This window comes from Oncorhynchus mykiss, chromosome 22 (genome assembly GCF_013265735.2).
Source record: "Oncorhynchus mykiss isolate Arlee chromosome 22, USDA_OmykA_1.1, whole genome shotgun sequence".
Lineage (NCBI taxonomy): Eukaryota > Metazoa > Chordata > Actinopteri > Salmoniformes > Salmonidae > Oncorhynchus > Oncorhynchus mykiss.
The window spans coordinates 32,832,099-32,851,574 of NC_048586.1; the positions used below are offsets into that span (position 1 = coordinate 32,832,099).

General features: G+C 40.9%; 1 protein-coding gene across 1 annotated transcript in view; it reads left to right on the forward strand.

Annotated features, from left to right (window-relative positions):
- The window catches only part of LOC110501777 (leishmanolysin-like (metallopeptidase M8 family)), a 29,097-nt gene extending 15,022 nt beyond the window's left edge, over positions 1 to 14,075 (forward strand). Inside the window, exons 7-17 of the mRNA XM_021579600.2 lie at positions 8,639 to 8,744; positions 8,890 to 8,984; positions 9,151 to 9,268; positions 9,477 to 9,584; positions 9,918 to 9,994; positions 10,221 to 10,331; positions 10,621 to 10,753; positions 11,102 to 11,261; positions 11,593 to 11,723; positions 12,017 to 12,227; positions 12,346 to 14,075. Coding sequence (XP_021435275.2) covers positions 8,639 to 8,744; positions 8,890 to 8,984; positions 9,151 to 9,268; positions 9,477 to 9,584; positions 9,918 to 9,994; positions 10,221 to 10,331; positions 10,621 to 10,753; positions 11,102 to 11,261; positions 11,593 to 11,723; positions 12,017 to 12,227; positions 12,346 to 12,446 — 1,351 coding nt within the window. The 3' untranslated portion in view covers positions 12,447 to 14,075. The remainder of the gene's footprint in view (positions 1 to 8,638; positions 8,745 to 8,889; positions 8,985 to 9,150; positions 9,269 to 9,476; positions 9,585 to 9,917; positions 9,995 to 10,220; positions 10,332 to 10,620; positions 10,754 to 11,101; positions 11,262 to 11,592; positions 11,724 to 12,016; positions 12,228 to 12,345) is intronic.
- The last annotated feature ends 5,401 nt before the right edge of the window (positions 14,076 to 19,476 follow it).

The window sequence follows — 19,476 nt, forward strand, 5'->3', positions numbered from 1 at the left end:
ACTACGTCGTCTATGGGCACAAACCCACCATCTCTGGACCAGACAGGACTGGCAAAAAGTGCTCTTCACTGACAAGTCGCGGTTTTCTCTCACCAGTGGTGATGGTCGGATTCGCATTCATCGTTGAAGGAATGAGCGTTACACCGAGGCCTGTACTCCGGAGCGGGATCGATTTGGAGGTGGAGGGTCCGTATGGTCTGGGGCGGTGTGTCACAGCATCATCGGACTGAGCTTGTGGTCATTGCAGGCAATCTCAAATCTGTGCGTTACAGGGAAGACATCCTCCTCCCTCATGTGGTACCCTTCCTGCAGGCTCATCCTGACATGACCCTCCAGCATGACAATGCCACCAGCCATACTGCTCGTTCCTGCAAGACAGGAATGTCAGTGTTCTGCCATGGCCAGCGAAGAGCCCGGATCTCAATCCCATTGAGCACGTCTGGGACCTGTTGGATTGGAGGGTGAGGGCTAGGGCAATTCCCCCCCAGAAATGTCTTTGTGGAAGTGGGATAACATCTCAAAGCAAGAACTGGCAAATCTGGTGCAGTCCATGAGGAGATGCACTGCAGTACTTAATGCAGCTGGTGGCCACACAGGATACTGACTGTTACTTTTGATTTTGTGTCTCCCCCCTCTTTTTTTCAGGGACACGTTATTCAATTTCTGCTCGTCACATGTCTGTGGAACTTGTTCATGTCTGTTGAATCTTATGTTCATACAAATATTTACACATGTTAAGTTTGCTGAAAATAAAACAGTTGACAGTGACAGGACGTTTCTTTTATGCTGAGTTTAAATGCAGTACCAGTCAAAAGTTTGTACACCTACTCATTCAAGAGTTTTTCTCTATTTTTCCCACTGTATACGTTGTGGAATAACAGTGAAGACATCAGAACTTGAAATAACACATATGGAAATACAGTTGAAAGTCGGAAGTTTACATATAAGTTTACATAAACCTTAGCCAAATGCATTTCGTTTTTCACAATTTCTGTTATTTAATCCTAATTAAAATGCCCTGTCTTAGGTCAGCTAGGATCACCACTTTATTTTAAGACTGAAATGTCAGAATAATAGTAGAGAGAATGATTGATTTATTTCATCTTTTATTTCTTTCATCACATTCCCAGTGGGTCAGAAGATTACATAGACTCAATTAGTATTTGGTAGCATTACCTTTTAAATTGTTTAACTTGGGTCAAACGTTTCGGGTAGCCTTCCACAAGCTTCCCACAATAAGTTGAGTGAATTTTGGCCCATTCCTCCTGACAGAGCTGGTGTAACTGAGTCAGGTTTGTAAGGCCTCCTTGCTCACACATGCTTTTTCAGTTCTGCCCGCACGTTTTCTATAGGCGTGAGGTCAGGGCTATGTGATGGCCATTCCAATACCTTGACTTTGTTGTCCTTAAGCCATTTTGCCACAACTTTGGAAGTATGCTTGGAGTCATTGTCCATTTGGAAGAGCCATTTGCGACCAAGCTTTAACTTTTTGACTGATGTCTTGAGATGTTGCTTCATTATATCCACATAATTTTCCTCCCTCATGCCGCCATCTATTTTGTGAAGTGCACCAGTCCCTCCTGCAGCAAAGCATCCCCACAACATGATGATACCCCCGTGCTTCACAGTTGGGATGGTGTTCTTCGGCTTGCAAGCAATCCCCTTTTCCTCCAAATATAACAATGGTCATTATGGCCCAACAGTTTTATTTTTGTTTCATCAGACCAGAGGACATTTCTCCAAAAAGTACGATCTTTAAACCCATGTGCAGTTGCAAACCGTAGTCTGGCATTTTTTATGGTGGTTTTGGAGCAGGAGCTTCTTCCTTGCTGAGCACCCTTTCAGGTTATGTCGATATAGGACTCGTTTTACTGTGGATATAGATACTTTTGTACCTGTTTCCTCCAGCATCTTCACAAGGTCCTTTGCTGTTGTTCTGGGATTGATTTGCACTTTTTGCACCAAATTACGTTCATCTCTAGGAGACAGAATGCGTGTCCTTCCTGAGCGGTATGATGGCTGCGTGGTCCCATGGTGTTTATACTTGCGTACTATACTATTGTTTGTATAGATGAACATGGTACCTTCAGGTGTTTAGAAATTGCTTCCAAGGATGAACTAGACTTGTGGAGGTCTACAATTTTTTCTGAGGTCTTGTCTGAATTCTTTTGATATTCCATAATGTCAAGCAAAGAGGCACTGCGTTTGAAAGTAGGCCTTATAGTACATCCACACGTACACTTCCAATTGACTCAAATTATGTCAATTAGCCTATCAGAAGCTTCTAAAGCCATGACATCATTTTCTGGAATTTTCCAAACTGTTTAAAGGCACAGTCAACTTAGTGTACGTAAACTTCTGACCCAGTGGAATTGTGATACAGTGAAATAATCTGTAAACAATTGTCGGAAAAATGACTTGTGTCATGCACAAAGTGCACTAACCGACTTGCCAAAAGTATAACAGTCTCTGCAGAGGTAACGCTGGGTCTTCCTTTCCTGAGGCGGTCCTCATGAGAGCTAGATTCATCATAGCGCTTGATGGTTTTTGCGACTGCACTTGAAGAATTCTTGACTTTTTCCGGATTGACTGACCTTCATGTCTTAAAGTAATGATGGACTGTTGTTTCTCTTTGCTTATTTAAGCTGTTCTTGACGTAATATTGACTTGGTCTTTTACGAAATAGGGCTAACTTATGTGTACGACCCCTACACATCACTGTCATGACTCTCTAGCTTGGTGAGGATCAAAGGCGCCAGATCAGCTTGGCACAGATTGCCAGACCCCCCCCCCCCCTTCTCTCCCACTAGAGAGGAAGAGGGGAGTTGGGATGGTTTTATGACTTAACCCCGGTCGTAAAGTTTCTCTCTCTTGCCTTGCAGTATTGAACAGAGGAATGTGCTTTGTCTTGAGACTCTTGCCAAAACTTCAACATTAACAAACAGACACTGGGACAATATGTTTCAACATTCAAACGTTGGGGATGACGAGGGATGGAATATTGAAAATGAATGTATATTTTGTGATGTCGTTAAAATGATCAGAAAGACTATGTAACAAGATGACTGTGACTCTGAAAGTGTACACGTGCTATTTATCAGGTTTACATCTAAATGTTGTATAAAATAAATTATTATGAATACTTTTGAAAAGATAGAAATGTGATTTTAGCCTTAAGGAGATGGCTTTTCATATAAACCTGGGCCCAGTTAGTAACCACACAAACATGAACACAGACATTGTGTCAACAGGACGGAACGCCGTCCAAGGCCAGAGTGCTTAAAAGGACGTTAAATACTGACCAGAGAATGTGAGGACCTGATCCACACGTTGAAATGGTTAAATCTCCAAGACCAGAAAATGGTAAGACCCTCTGAAACTCTCGACGAGTGAAGAAGATAGACTAGACCAAAACATGCACCGCCTGCAGCTCTGCATGTAAAGTAGTCTAGGACAATTGACCAAAGACTGGAGAGAAGAATAGATCCCCATCACCACCGGGTGGTACACCTCTGATGTATCTATTCTAACGAACACTCCAAGACAAAGTAGCATACAACTAAGGACATTGTGACTTCTGGTGGACATATAGAAACTGACATCGAACTACTCGCCATAGACTGGATTGAGTGGTTTCAAAAGAGAGACATCTATGCGTAAATATATGTTGCATTTCAAATCTGAATGAGTGGTTGTTATGGGGCTAAATATTCTGACTACTGTGAGCGTAGTTTCCAAACCGTGTATGTGTTTTTATGTATTTAGTTAGTGATTTAGTTAGTTAGTGATTTAGTTAGTTAGTGATTTAGTTAGTTAGTGATTTAGTTAGTTAGTAAAGAAAATATTTAAGACAATTAGTGTATCGCAGATTCATCACTTAAGTTAGCGTTTGTGCAGGTTTTACATGGTCAACGACGTTCAGAATAAGACTGATATGAGGAAATAACAATTGACTTATTGATGTAAGAAGAGCTATTTTGGTAATCTTTAGAGTTTAAGTCGGGAGATAGTAACTCGGTAAACAACTTTTCCCATGGGGCCCCAAATTCCAAGTTAATTGTTTCATGATTTAATTGAGGATCATTAATGTGATTACTGCTGTTTATCGAATAATGACCTACTACGTTTAATTAGTCACATCACGACATCACAATTGATTGGCTCAAACGCATTAAGAAGGGAAAAAAATCGCCAAATTAACTTTTTAACCTCTGTGCTCCGAACCCGTTAGCGGAATGAAATTCGACAACATACGGTGATCGCTACATAAATAGTCATATTAAACATTCATGAAAATACAAGTGTCTCATGTTTCGAAAGCCTAGAATCTTGCTAATCCAACTGCTTTGTCAGATTTTAAAAAGGATCTACTGCGAAAGAATATAATGTGATTATCTGAGGATAGAGCCCCATAAAAAACAACTATTTCAACCAGCACAGGCGTAACAAAATCACAAACTGCAATAAAATAAATTGTTTACCTTTGACGATCTTCCTCTGTTTGCAATCCCAATGGTCATTGTTACACAATGAATGGTCTTTTTGTTTGATAAAATGTATTTTTATAGCCTAACACGAAACATTTTGTGAACCGCTTGTGTCGTGAATTCTGTCTCATTACATTTTCGACGACACATTCGATGTAAATACACACACTAAACGTGACTTTTCCAGTCATGTTTGGTTTCATTGCAATCAACATGTTTGGTTTCATTGCAACACAACCAAACCTGATGGGTCATTTCGCGGGACGTATTGACTGAAAGAAACTGATTTGAAGACAAGTAATGACATCATTGTGCACCAATGATATGACCGCTGTTTCGTTGATTGACTGTATTTTAACCCAATGACCACTGATTGTCTTGAAATCTAGCTGGGTAGATAGCCAATGAGCTGAGGTAAATGGCCATATGTAATGTTTATCTGTTGGAAGACTGTTAGTGTTCAAATACTGGAGAGTTGAGACCAAATCACGGACGCTGGACAGAGTGGATTTCAGTTGTAACAAAAGACAGTTTTAATGAGTCAGAGATATCTTGTCCCGCAGTTTTACGTGCACGGACCTAGTTCACATAACTCGGCAAGGAGCCAGGTGAAAAAGAGACCTATACAATGGTTACATACATTTTTATACATAGAATAAAGTAGGTGGAGTCTTGTCGTTTCGGTCTTCTTGACTGGTCGGAGGGTTGGAGGCGGGCCTTGCTCTAGCCAGAGCGGGCCCCATTGGTGCACAGCAAAAGTTCTTTGCTCTTGGGACCGGCCAGTTAGAGGGAGATGAGATGTGTGTTTATATAAGGAAGAGGGGGTCAGTCTTATGGCTGGGTGTATGTGTTCTTACGACGGAATGTCTTTGTTTATATGAGCTATGTGTATGAATATTTATATAACAAGACCAACCCATGTAGTAAACGGCGTAAAGAGGGTCATTCGCCATTGAAGATTCATACCGGAAGGAGCCATGCATGTTACGCACAGTGTTGTTTTGGTAAAGCGCATCTTCAGCTGTTTATATATCAATCAGTATGGCGACTAAGTCAGGGAAAGCTAAATCTAAGTCTAGATATACAGATGTATACACAATTTTAGAAGAAATTGATCGGGAAAGTGAGACAGAGAGATTGTTGGAGGACGATTCATTTAGCGATTCCCAAATGGAGGAATATTTTGTGAACGGAGAGGACATCATTTTGGACTGGTAAGTTCTTCTCATGCTAATGTTGTTATTTGAAATTAATAATATAAAATAATATTTGTGATTTAAAAAAAAATGTAGTAGCAATATATAAAAATGTTATGTAATGAAATGTGAGATGCGTGTATCTGCCGTCCTACCCCACCCCCACATGAAATAGCCTATTTGAGGCTGTTGAGGGGAGGGCAGGCCCACAACAATGGCCAAAGTGAAATGGAGACAGTAGATACAGCTGGTCTGTTGTAATATAATAAAGACATTAGATCTAGCTGGTCTGTCATAATATAAATGAGACAGTAGATCTAGCAGGTCTATAATAATATATTCAACTTTATGTTCCATGTACTCTATATATATCTGTTTATTATACCTGTTGATACAGGGCTCATATGTGAAACTATTCTAACTGAACATTTTCTTTCACAGTGACACTGACTCCGAATGGGAGCCCCCAGTGCCAAGTTGTCCATCCCCCACTGAAGCTGGTTCATCCAGCTCCTGCCACAAGTGGTGTTCATCTGCCCAAATTTATTTCTGCAGGCATGGATGTGCCTCAGGGCCAAAAGGGCACAACACGGAGGCGTCGCTGTGTTATTTGCAAAATGAAGTCCCCCATCACCTTTACAGCAGAAAGAGCAGCACAATATTGTGTAGAGGACTGAGGGTCTTCCAAATATTGAAAGTGTTATTTTGTAAATGTATATATATTTTTGTTCATGTTTTTTCTCAATTTTTGGAGGGGGTGTGTTAGAATACCATTTTGGTATTTTGTATATAGTTATTCCATTCAAAATGTATAACTTCACCAATTTGGCCACTTGGGTACATTTGGGCTACTTGTGTGGGACACCTGGGTGACTTCATGATAAATGTCATGTAGCACACTCATTTTGGAAGTTATCATTCTGAAACTTTGCACAAGTACTGTTGCCCTCTTATGCGTTTCACTGAAATTGTCCCCATCATCCTATCTCAATGTTTGTTTTGTCTTCATTTTAAAGATGATGATACAACAATAAAAAATGAAAAAACATATGGTTTTTTCATTGTATTATCTAAACCAGATCTATTGTGTTATATTATCCTACATTCAATTCACATTTACACAAACTTCAGAGTGTTTTCTTTCAAATGAAACCAAGAATATGCATATCCTTGGTCCTGGGCCTGAGCTATAGGCAGTCAGATTTGTCTTCAGGCGGAAAATGAAAAAAGTAGGGGGGTAGCTGTTAGAGGTTACAAGGCACACCTGTTACTTGAAATGCATTCCAAGTGACTGCCTCATGCCTCTGGTTGCGAGAATGCTGGGTGTGCAAAGCTGTCATCAAGGCAAAGGGTGGCTACTTTGAAGAATATAAAATATATTTAACTTTTTATGGTTACTACATGATTCCATATGTGTTATTTCATTGTTTTGTATTCACTATTATTCTACAATGTAGCAAACAGTAAAAATAAAGAGAACCCTTGAAAGAGTAGGTGTCCAAACTTTTGACTGGTACTGTATATGTTTTTGATGCGTCAAGGGGTCTTAAAATTCCAAATCAAATAGCCAAATTATCCTTGACCTTATTAAAGCAATTCCATATAGTTTAGTTGTCCTCCATTTATATCTCCAGTTTGGAAACATTTTTGCTTCCAAGTAGATTACAACGGCGATGGACAGAGAGTTGTGGATAAAATGTTAACAATATGTCCCAACTTTAAACGACAACAGCATATCCAGCTGCCAACACCTCTGATATGTTGACACATTTTTGCCGACATCATCCCAGTATACTGGAGCAAGATGGTAACGCAAAGAAACAACACGTAGTCTCCCCTGCATTCAAGCAGCCCTTGGCAGCTGATTCTGACCAGGCCAAAGACATTACAAGAGCGGTAGGTAGGCCATGTTAATATTTTTGTTTAAAGTCGCGGATCTATGCCCATTCTCGGTAGTTGGGAATAAGGGGTTTCTTTCACCACCTCGTGACAGTGCTCAAGCCACATTACGATCTTCCCTCTTGCACCCATTTCAGAACACGGGTAGTAACCCGTTGGTTGGCTTTTTGTAAGCCAACCAAAGCCGACGTTTTCAATTAATTGGCCAATCACATTACCCCGGAGTGGAAGCCGTACCACACTACAGACACGCCCCCGTTTATAAGTGCGCATCTGGCACTGAAAGAGGCAGTGTCATGGTGCGTTCGTATCCTAGTGGGAATTTACCACATACAACTGGGAAAATCCACTTGAACGGTCCTCAAACTGGTAATTACTAGTGGAAAACTCGTCTATCACCCTGAGCACCCACTTCTCCCACATGGTAACCTCTGACGTCACCTACTAAGGAAATGTCCTCTAACAGCATTTTCAGCCATTACTGTACATGCAACAAGAAAGCATTATTTAAAAGAAGAAATCTATTAATGTTGTTTTTTAACTCTATAATTTGTTTTATAAGTATGACAGCTGTACTTTTAGTTTTTGGTTGCCACAGCTTGTTGGCCATTAGCCAATCAGCGTTTCTCAACGAGTTGAAATCACGCAAATGAATCCAAGTAGTATTTACGAATTCATAACTGGTCAATTCCCACCTTCCACATGGTTACAAACGCAGCATCAGAGTCAACTTGAGAGGCGCAACATCACAATTTGGTCACAATAGACAATGCAAGGAACATTGTGAATGCTGAACATTGTAAATAGCATTTAATGTTCCTGCAGTACAGAAACTGAACAGTGGGTTTGGGGAACCATTGCACCCCTACTGTGTATACACACCTGGTTATATACACCCTTAGAATATATTTTAGAATGGCAGCATTTTAGGATATTTCAGATTGCCGTAGGTAGTGATTGGGTCTGTAGGTGACATGGTAGTTATTGGCCCCTGAATAGGTATTTTAACCCAATGATATCATATGAATGTCAGTTTCACTCTCTTTACCTTTTCAGGCCCATTGCTGGATATGCCAACCTGTGCCCCAATATGATATCCACCCAACCTCAGGAGTTTGAGAGCATGCTGTCAACTGTCAAACACGAAATCATACATGCCTTGGTGGGTGCATTGGAATCTACTTTATATTCCTATTGGGGCAAAGCTTGTCATGAATTACTAAATAAATACGATAATCAATCAAACCTGTCCAACACAGATTGCATTATTGATTGAGTAATGTAATCTTTACGTATCTGTCCAAAAGGGTTTTTCAGCAGGGCTGTTTGCGTTTTATCATGATTATAATGGTAAGCCATTGACACCTCGGTTTGCAAGTGGACTACCAGCATTCAACGAGAGGTATGTATACTTGATCATTTTCCTCTGCTGTCAGACTTGTTTTTATAATCGTGCTGTTTGTAATAACCAGTAGGCTTAGATGATATTGTAATTGTTTTTCTGTTGTGCATTGTATTTTCTCATTCATTTTGTTAACATTTAAGACTATTTTTGCTTTCTATTATAGTTTAGGCCTGTATCAATGGAGTGATGCTGTGATACGTAGAGTGACTCGATTATGGGACATCCGTGGTGGAGTGATGGTCCGTCATGAAGTGCATCTTCTAGTGACGCCGCGTGTTGTGGTAAGAATCCTCGTTTTAACCTCCTCACCATTAAATTATGTATTTACATGCATTTGTCATGGGTAGATACAGTATGTCCCTTTTGTAGTGGCTATGCTGGGCTGTTCTGTGTGGTGTTGTGCTATTTTGTTATGTTGTGCTGCGCTGCCCTGTACTGTCCTGTAATGTGGTTCATGTTTATGTCCTGTATCCCTGCATGTGTTGGCAGGAGGAAGCGAGGAGACACTTTGGCTGTCCCATTCTGGAGGGTATGGAGCTGGAGAACCAGGGAGGGATGGGTACTGAGCTGAACCACTGGGAGAAGAGGCTACTAGAGGTAAAAGGAGGGCTGAAGATTGGTGGCATTGTACTGTGCTTAGTTTTTATTGTTATCTGAAATGATTCCTTTCTGTACAATATGTGTAGCCTACGTTTGTGGTGTATCTTTACTCAGCCTAGTAGAACGGAATGCTGTAATGGAATTCCTGATATAGACCTAACCACACCATACCCTTTCACTCAGTTTCATAGTCTGTATAACTATTGTGAATTCTGTATTTCTTATTTATCTATAGTTCACTACTCATCGTCAGCATTTATATGCTCATATAGGTTCATTATTAATCTATTTATGATACTTTGATGATTCTCCTGTTTGTATTGATAACAGAACGAAGCAATGACTGGATCGCACACACAAAACAGAGTGTTTTCTAGGATCACCTTGGCCATCATGGAAGACACAGGGTAAGGTTGCTGACTGTTTCCAGAAAATATATGGAATACAAGAAAATAATGACTTTTACATTTTATGTAATTTCAAGAGCTTTGACTATTAAACAACTTGGCTCTTTTTTCTTGAGCATTGGTGTGATTGAAAGTTTTTGACTTTGACACATGATTTGTATTGAAGTTTAAGAGTTTACCTGACTTGATGTACAATGTGTTCGGGTCATCTTTGTCTCCTATGTAGTTGGTACAGAGCCAACTACAGCATGGCAGAGAGGCTGGACTGGGGCAAGGGCCTGGGCTGTGACTTTGTGATGAAAAGCTGTAAGTTCTGGATTGAAAGGCAACGTCAGAGGTAAGAAGGTGTCTAATCAGAGTTAAGGTTTCTTATTGTACACAACAGGCTGAAACATCTAAATGTCTAGGCACATGGCATGCCCCTAAACAAATTTAAAGTAGCACCAGACAATGCACCCTGTCTCATATGTCAACATTTCTGTCAACACAAACATCAAGCCTTAGAAACTCTATTAGAAATTGTAACAAACTGTATTTAAACAACTTTTTTTAAACACAATAAAAACATTTAAATGACAAACTGTGGCTCTACCTGATCCAACCCTCGGTGTGTTATTGTTTTTCAGTCGTAAAGTGGTGACCCCTTACTGTGACACGGTGCGTGCCACACCCCTCCAGCTAACCTGCAGGCAGGACCAGCTGGCTGTGGCTGTCTGCAACCTGCAGAAGTACCCTCAGGACATACCCCTGGACTACCAGGTAAAATACTAGTCTCACAATGCCATCCTTCAAAGTCACAAACTCTAGAAATTGACGCTATGACAATACACCCAGTGATAACCACATGATGCTAGCAAGAGTCTGTGTCAGAAACCTATTGTACCACTACAGAGGATTAGAAGACAAACATAAATATTGCAAGTGTATGACACAACGATTTACTTAACACTTGCACCCAAGCATAGTTTGTACCTATAAGACAAAAAAAGGCAACAAAACCAAACAAAACATACATTTAAAATGGTCTTTATTTAAGATGTTGTTGACCACTTGTGACCTGCATAGTACACCCCATATAGTAAATCTTGTCCACTTCCCCTCCTGCAGTACTTTGACCATATCCCTGATGTCTCTGTGAGGGACATTGCCTCCTACGGTGGAGCTGTGGAGATCGCTGACTACTGTCCCTTCAGCCAGGAATTCAGCTGGCACCTGAGTGGAGAGTACCAACGCAATTCCTACTGCAGGGTCCAGGAGAACCAACCCGGTAATATCCATTTCCTTCTTGCATTGTTCTTGGTGCCTCAGACCTGGCTGGGCCTTGGACAATGTACTCTGAAACTGTTCACTCACTAGAAGGTCTGCAAAATTCCGGAAACATTCACAACATTCCCAGGTTTTCCAGAAATCCCAGCTGGAGGATTCCCAGTTGGATGATTCCCTGTTGGAGTGTTCCATTTTCCCTCTCTGCTTATTCCCTCCTAATTCTGGGAATCTTCCAACTGGGATTTATGGAAAACCTGAAAATTGTGTTTCTGGGAAATGTTCCTTCATTTTGCAACCCTACTTACAAGTAGGTTACCTGACACTGCTTCCAGATTGGTGGAGGAACTATGGCGCTGAGCAGTATGGTCCAGACTCTGTTTGTTTGTACCAGAAGACATCCTTCATCATGGAGCAGTGTACCAGGCGCATGACCTACCCTGACTGGGGAAGTGGTTGTTATAAGGTAATGCAGAAAAATGCAATAGATATCTCCATTTCAGCATCTCTGCAATCTATGTTTAGTCACTTTTCCATATTTTGCAAGCTATGTACTGTGGGAGTCTTCTTAATAATGTTTACCACCTTTAAGTCTCATCCTTTTATCACATGATCTTACAGAATCACAAATTCTCAGTCTAATGTATGTGTTTTGGGTTAACAAATAGGTAACCCTGTTATAAATGTGTGACAGGCAGATATTTAAAGTGACCCATACAAAAAACAAACAATGAAATGTTATATTGTGGTTGTTTCCAGATGTCTTGCTCTACCCAGGGTCTGACAGTATGGGTGCAGGATACTGAGTTTCAGTGTGTGCATACCGGTCAGCTGCTGAGAGTTAGTGTGCGTGTTAATGACTGGGTCTACAACGGGGTTCTCGTCTGTCCTGCCTGCTCAGACTTCTGTAGCGCCTGCCCTCTACCACAACAGCTGCCTCCCCTCAATAGTACCAGGAGAGTTCCTATTGGTGAGTTCCCCTGCCTGTCTTTCCTACCTTCCATATTCATGCACACACATATATACTTTATACCTAGATACATTATATAAACATTTGGTATTAAGGAAGTGTTTTGCCTCTCTTCCAGACCCGTGCTCCAGTTCCTCCAGCTTAGTGGTAACTCTGTGGCTTCTATTGTTAAACCTCATCCCTCTGCTAGCTGGATTTATCCTGTGTGTGCGGAACTGACTGACTGACTGTGTGACTGACTGACTGGTTGGGTGACTGACTTACTGACTGCAAGGTTCTGTGCCTGGGGCAGTGGACCAGATGACACCCTATTCCCTACATAGTGCACTACTGTTGATGGGCTGGGCGGGTGGCTGGCTGGCTGACTGACTGACTGAAAGTTTCTTTGCCTGAGGCTGAGGCCCAGATGACACCCTATTCCCTACATGGTGCACTACTTGTGATGGACCTATTGACTGGTTGGGTGGGTGGCTGACTGACTGACTGGCTGGGTAGGTGGGTGGGTGGCTGACTGACTGACTGACTGGCTGGGTAGGTGGGTGGCTGACTGACTGGCTGAAAGGTTCTCTGCCTGGGGCTGTGTATCTACCCAGGCCTAAAGTAGTGCTCTATAGAGAATAGGATTTGATCCTTGGAAAATCATCAAGGAAACGTCAGGACTGTTGTTTAGGAAACAATCACATTAGCCCCATCAAAGTCAGGGAAATGTGTGATACTTTTCAACAAATGTTATGTTGATTCTTAAAACAAAATGCAGTGAAAAATGTAAATGTATTATAAATGCCTGAAAGAAGGATTTGAACCACAATACCTTATCTGTCTAGTTTAAACACATTTCTACAACCTAGAACTTCTTTTAATGTTAGTTTTGAAACAGACAGGACAGTGGCCCATTGTCAATGACTGTTCATGAAATTGCTAGATATAATCAATGAAAACAATACTAACCTTTGTCCTTTGAAAGTCTGAGGATAGGAAAGGCATTGAAATTACAGTTGGAAAGTCTTAATGTTCTCTATACGTTTTTTCTCTCCTCTCTCTGAACAGTCTCCAATCCCAGTCATGGCACGGTTTGTGGCACATTAAGACAGTCCCAAGTGGCATCCTATTTAAAGGGAATAGGGTGCCAATAGTGCACTATAAAGGGAATAGGGTGCCATTTGGGATGCACACAGGGAGAACTCAAGAGTTTAGCTTCTCGATGTCCTCCTGACACACTACTTTGCCCTTTTAGGGCCGCTGTACTCCAGACAGTAGCATCAGAATACTGGGAAGGTGTGTGCCAAGTGCAGGCTACTATCAGAAAAGGGGAAAAGAAGCCATTGATTGCACTTTTTCTTTATCGAATTAATGAAGGAGATGCCAGTAAGCTGTAAGCTAAATCAGAAGAAGCCATACCTCAAGAGTAGCTAGCTGATCATGGTAAGGTGCCAGTGCTTCTTTATGAATTACCACCTATTCTAAAATGAATACTTTATTCCCCTCATCAGAACTGTAAAATGAGGATGTTCAGTTTCCTAGTGTTGTCGTGCAAGGTTTGCAACATTCTCAGACCTTACAGTAAATGAATCACCTACATTTTCATCAAGCCATTTTTTCAGTTAACATTTTATGACATGTCCAGTGATTCAACACTATTCAATGTAACAATGCAGTATTTCAATTCATTTTTACAGCAGATTGTTGTTAACGTGAAGTTCTTTCCTGGTGAAAGCTCCATATCTAGTGGGATTTATTTTATTTAACTAGGCAAGTCAGTTAAGAACATATTCTTATTTATAATGGCGTCCTACCAAAAGGCAAAAGGCCTCCTGCGGGGACGGGGGCTGGGATTCATAAAAAAATATATATAGGACAAAACACACATCACGACAAGAGAGACAACACTACATAAAGAGAGACCTTAGACAACAACATAGCAAGGCAGCAACACATGACAAAACAGCATGGTAGCGACACATGACAACAACACGGTAGCAACACAACATGGTAGCAGCACAAAACATGGTACAAACATTATTGGGCACAGACAACAGCACAAAGGGCAAGAACGTAGAGACAACAATACATCACGCAAAGCAACCACAACTGTCAGTAAGAGTGTTCATGATTGAGTTTTTAAATTTACAGATTGAGATAAAGCTGTCCAGTTTGAGTGTTTGTTGCAGCTCGTTCCAGTACCTAGCTGCAGCAAACTGAAAAGACGAGCGACCCAGGGATGTGTGTGCTTTTGGGACCTTTAACAGAATGTGACTTGCAGAACGGATGTTGTACAGTGCCTTGCGAAAGTATTCGGCCCCCTTTGAACTTTTTCGACCTTTTGCCACATTTCAGGCTTCAAACATAAAGATATAAAACTGTATTTTTTTGTGAAGAATCAACCACAAGTGGGACACAATCATGAAGTGGAACGACATTTATTGGATATTTCAAACTTTTTTAACAAATCAAAAACTGAAAAATTGGGCGTGCAAAATTATTCAGCCCCCTTAAGTTAATACTTTGTAGCGCCACCTTTTGCTGCGATTACAGCTGTAAGTCGCTTGGGGTATGTCTCTATCAGTTTTGCACATCGAGAGACTGAATTTTTTTCCCATTCCTCCTTGCAAAACAGCTTGAGCTCAGTGAGGTTGGATGGAGAGCATTTGTGAACAGCAGTTTTCAGTTCTTTCCACAGATTCTCGATTGGATTCAGGTCTGGACTTTGACTTGGCCATTCTAACACCTGGATATGTTTATTTTTGAACCATTCCATTGTAGATTTTGCTTTATGTTTTGGATCATTGTCTTGTTGGAAGACAAATCTCCGTCCCAGTCTCAGGTCTTTTGCAGACTCCATCAGGTTTTCTTCCAGAATGGTCCTGTATTTGGCTCCATCCATCTTCCCATCCATTTTAACCATCTTCCCTGTCCCTGCTGAAGAAAAGCAGGCCCAAACCATGATGCTGCCACCACCATGTTTGACAGTGGGGATGGTGTGTTCAGCTGTGTTGCTTTTACGCCAAACATAAAGTTTTGCATTGTTGCCAAAAAGTTCAATTTTGGTTTCATCTGACCAGAGCACCTTCTTCCACATGTTTGGTGTGTCTCCCAGGTGGCTTGTGGCAAACTTTAAACAACACTTTTTATGGATATCTTTAAGAAATGACTTTCTTCTTGCCACTCTTCCATAAAGGCCAGATTTGTGCAATATACGACTGATTGTTGTCCTATGGACAGAGTCTCCCACCTCAGCTGTAGATCTCTGCAGTTCATCCAGAGTGATCATGGGCCTCTTGGCTGCATCTCTGATCAGTCTTCTCCTTGTATGAGCTGAAAGTTTAGAGGGACGGCCAGGTCTTGGTAGATTTGCAGTGGTCTGATACTCCTTCCATTTCAATATTATCGCTTGCACAGTGCTCCTTGGGATGTTTAAAGCTTGGGAAATCTTTTTGTATCCAAATCCGGCTTTAAACTTCTTCACAACAGTATCTCGGACCTGCCTGGTGTGTTCCTTGTTCTTCATGATGCTCTCTGCGCTTTAAACGGACCTCTGAGGCTATCACAGTGCAGGTGCATTTATACGGAGACTTGATTACACACAGGTGGATTGTATTTATCATCATTAGTCATTTAGGTCAACATTGGATCATTCAGAGATCCTCACTGAACTTCTGGAGAGAGTTTGCTGCACTGAAAGTAAAGGGGCTGAATAATTTTGCACGCCCAATTTTTCAGTTTTTGATTTGTTAAAAAAGTTTGAAATATCCAATAAATGTCGTTCCACTTCATGATTGTGTCCCACTTGTGGTTGATTCTTCACAAAAAAATACAGTTTTATATCTTTATGTTTGAAGCCTGAAATGTGGCAAAAGGTCGCAAAGTTCAAGGGGGCCGAATACTTTCGCAAGGCACTGTATATGGAGGATGAGGGCTGCAGTAGATATCTCAGATAGGGGGAGTGAGGCCTAAAGGGTTTTATAAATAAGCATCAACCAGTGGGTCTTGCGATGGGTATACAGAGATGACCAGTTTACAGAGGAGTATAGGGTGCAGCGATGTGTCTTATAAGGAGCTTTGGTGGCAAATCTGATGGCCGAATGGTAAAGAACATCTAGCCACTTGAGAGTACCCTTAGCTGCCGATCTATAAATTATGTCTCCGTAATCTAGCATGGGTAGGATGGTCATCTGAATCAGGGTTAGTTTGGCAGCTGGGGTGAAATAGGAGAGGAAACCAAGTCTAGATTTAACTTTAGCCTGCAGCTTTGAAATGTGCTGAGAGAAGGACAGTGTACTGTCTAGCCATACTCCCAAGTATTTTTATGAGGTGACTACCTCAAGCTCTAAACCCTCAGGGGTAGTAATCACACCTGTGGGGAGAGGGGCATACTTCTTACCAAACCACATGACCTTTGTTTTGAAGGTGTTCAGGACAAGGTTAACGGTAGAGAAAGCTTGTTGGACACTAAAAAAGCTTTGTTGTAGAGCATTTACCACAAAATCTAGGAAGGGGCCAGCTTAGTATAAGGCTGTATCATCTGCGTATAAATGGATGAGAGAGCTTCCTACTGCCTGAGCTATGTTGTTGATGTAAATTGAGAAGAACGTGGGGCTTAGGATTGAGCCTTGGGCTACTCCCTTGGTGACAGGCAGTGGCTGAGACAGCAGATTTTCTGACTTTATACACCTCACTCTGAGGTAGTTAACAAACCAGGCCAAAGACCCCTCAGAGACACCGATACTCCTTATCCGGCCCACAAGAATGGAATGGTCTACCGTATCAAAAGCTTTGTCCAAGTCAATAAAAATAGCAGCACAACATTGCTTAGAGTCAAGCGCAATAGTGACATCATTAAATACCTTTTAAGGGTGCAGTGACACATCAATAACCTGAGCGGAAACCAGATTGCATACCTGAGAGAATACTATAGACATCAAGAAAGCTAGTCCATTAATTATTGACACGTTTTTCCAACATTTTCTATAAACAAAGCAAAATAGAAATAGGCCTATAACAGTTAGGATCAGCTTGATCTCCCCCTTTAAATAAAGGACGAACCATGGCTGCCTTCCAAGCAATGGGAACCTCCCCAGAAAGGAGAAACAGGCTTGGCGATGATATGGGCAGAAACCTTAAAGAAGAAATGGTCTAAACCATCTGACCCGGATGTTTTTTTGGGGTCAAGTTTCAGGAGCTCCTTTAGCACCTCGGACTCAGTGACTGCCTGCAGGGAGAAACTTTGTTGCGGGGCGGGGGGAAAAGAGGGAGAAGCATCGGGGATAGTCGCATTAGAAGGGGTGGGAGATGAGGAAATGTTGGACGGGCCAGGAGGCATGGCTTGGGCTAATAGGAATCCTGACTTAATGAAGTGGTGGTTAAAGAGCTCAGCCATGTGCTTCTTGTCAGTAACAACCACATCATCAACTTTAAGGGACATGGGCAGCTGTGAGGAGGAGGGTTTATTCTCCAGGTCTTTAACCATTTTCCAGAACTTCTTGGAGTTAGACCCATAGAGAGAGAACTGCTCCTTGAAGTAACAAACTTTGGCCTTTCAGATAGCTTGAGTGCACTTCTTTCTCATTTGCCTGAACCAGAGCCGGTCAGCCTGAGTATGCGTGTGTTGAGCCTTTCGCCAAATGCAGTTCTTGAGGTGGAGTAACTCTGCAAGATCATGGTCGAACCAGGGGCTGAACCTGTTTTTAATTGTAATTTTCTTTATGGGGGTTTGTTTAACAATACCACTGAAAACATAAAAAAAGATTAAAGCGTCTTCGACAGAGGGGATCAAGCTGATTCTATACCATTTTACAGAGGCCAGTTCATGGAGGAATGCTTGCTCATTCAAGTTTTTTATCAAGTGTCTATGACAGATCAGGACAGGTCGTTTCACTGAGCAGCCATTACGAACACAGGCTGTAAAACAGTGATCACTAAGTTAATTTCAGAAACCACCAGACTGATACCTATCAGGATTATTTGTGAGGATAACATCAAGGTGCTCTAAACGTTTTTGCCTCAGTTAATTTTTTGGGGGGGGGGAGATATTAGATGTTGATGATTTTGTAGATGCGATGTGACTGAAATGAAGATGCCTCTAAGACTATTTCACAGTACAGTAAAGTGACAGGAGGTCTAGTAGTGACAATGCTTGATGTAGATTGTAGTTAACTTTTATGATGATTTTCATAATTATGTATTTTAGTAAGGACTAATATATTATCTAAAAAAAGAACATCTTACTGGTGATGGAGGGAACAAGATTGATTGTCTCAGTGAATATGAATATTTAAAGTAAAGATATGTTTTTGTTCAATTTATTATGACGTTTAATGCCTTTAAATCCCCTGTGACGAGCTAGAGATTATGTTGAATTCTCCTTGATCCCTGCTGTAAATGTTGTGTGTCTGTCCATGTGGAAAAAATAATTGTGAATAGCCATAATGTAGACCTGCTGAAGTGAATAGGGACTTCTCAGTTTCAAATACTCTCTTAGGTTCAAAGTTGGTCAGGGCATTATTCCATAGTAACTATAATGGAATAGATTTAGTAATGCAATTATATAGTACTTACACTGTACATGCCGTTATACAATATTACGTACAGTTGTATATTCAATTTAAAGTTAAAGGGATAACAAACAAGTACTATATGATGGTATTATACCTGTAGCATTTCATTGCCTCTGGTGTAAGCCCACTGTAATGACTCGAGTGACTGTTATTTTTCACGTTTGTTTTGTCTTATTTCAGTTGATATGGTATACTATTACCAAATGTTAATGTTCCTCTATTCCTTAAATGCACTGGACAATACAACATATCTTGATTTAAAGTGAAGTAACATCAGTTCATTTTGCTTTTTAACTTGATTCTTGTAAGTTTTATGGTGCAGGGTATGGCTTTTATAAATACAACACAATTAGCAGCTTTCGATTGTCCCTCTTCTTTAAGCACTATACAGAATAATGACTAATTCATTTGAGCATATATTTGGTATGAAACAATTTGGCAATCTTACATTTTTGATTTATTTTATGTGCCAGAGGCTGGATTTTTACATACAGTACATTGAAAATGGTATCAAAACAATCACAAGAGATTACAAGATGACAGGACAAACAAATCCTTGCCATGTCTATTATAGGTGTAGTTTAACATAGCCTAAAAGCAACAAACAGTAATCAGTACAGTCTACACAGGAGTATGAACTAAATACCTTATTGCACTACAGTTAAAGAAATGCCACTGACATGCTGTTTTATATTGTC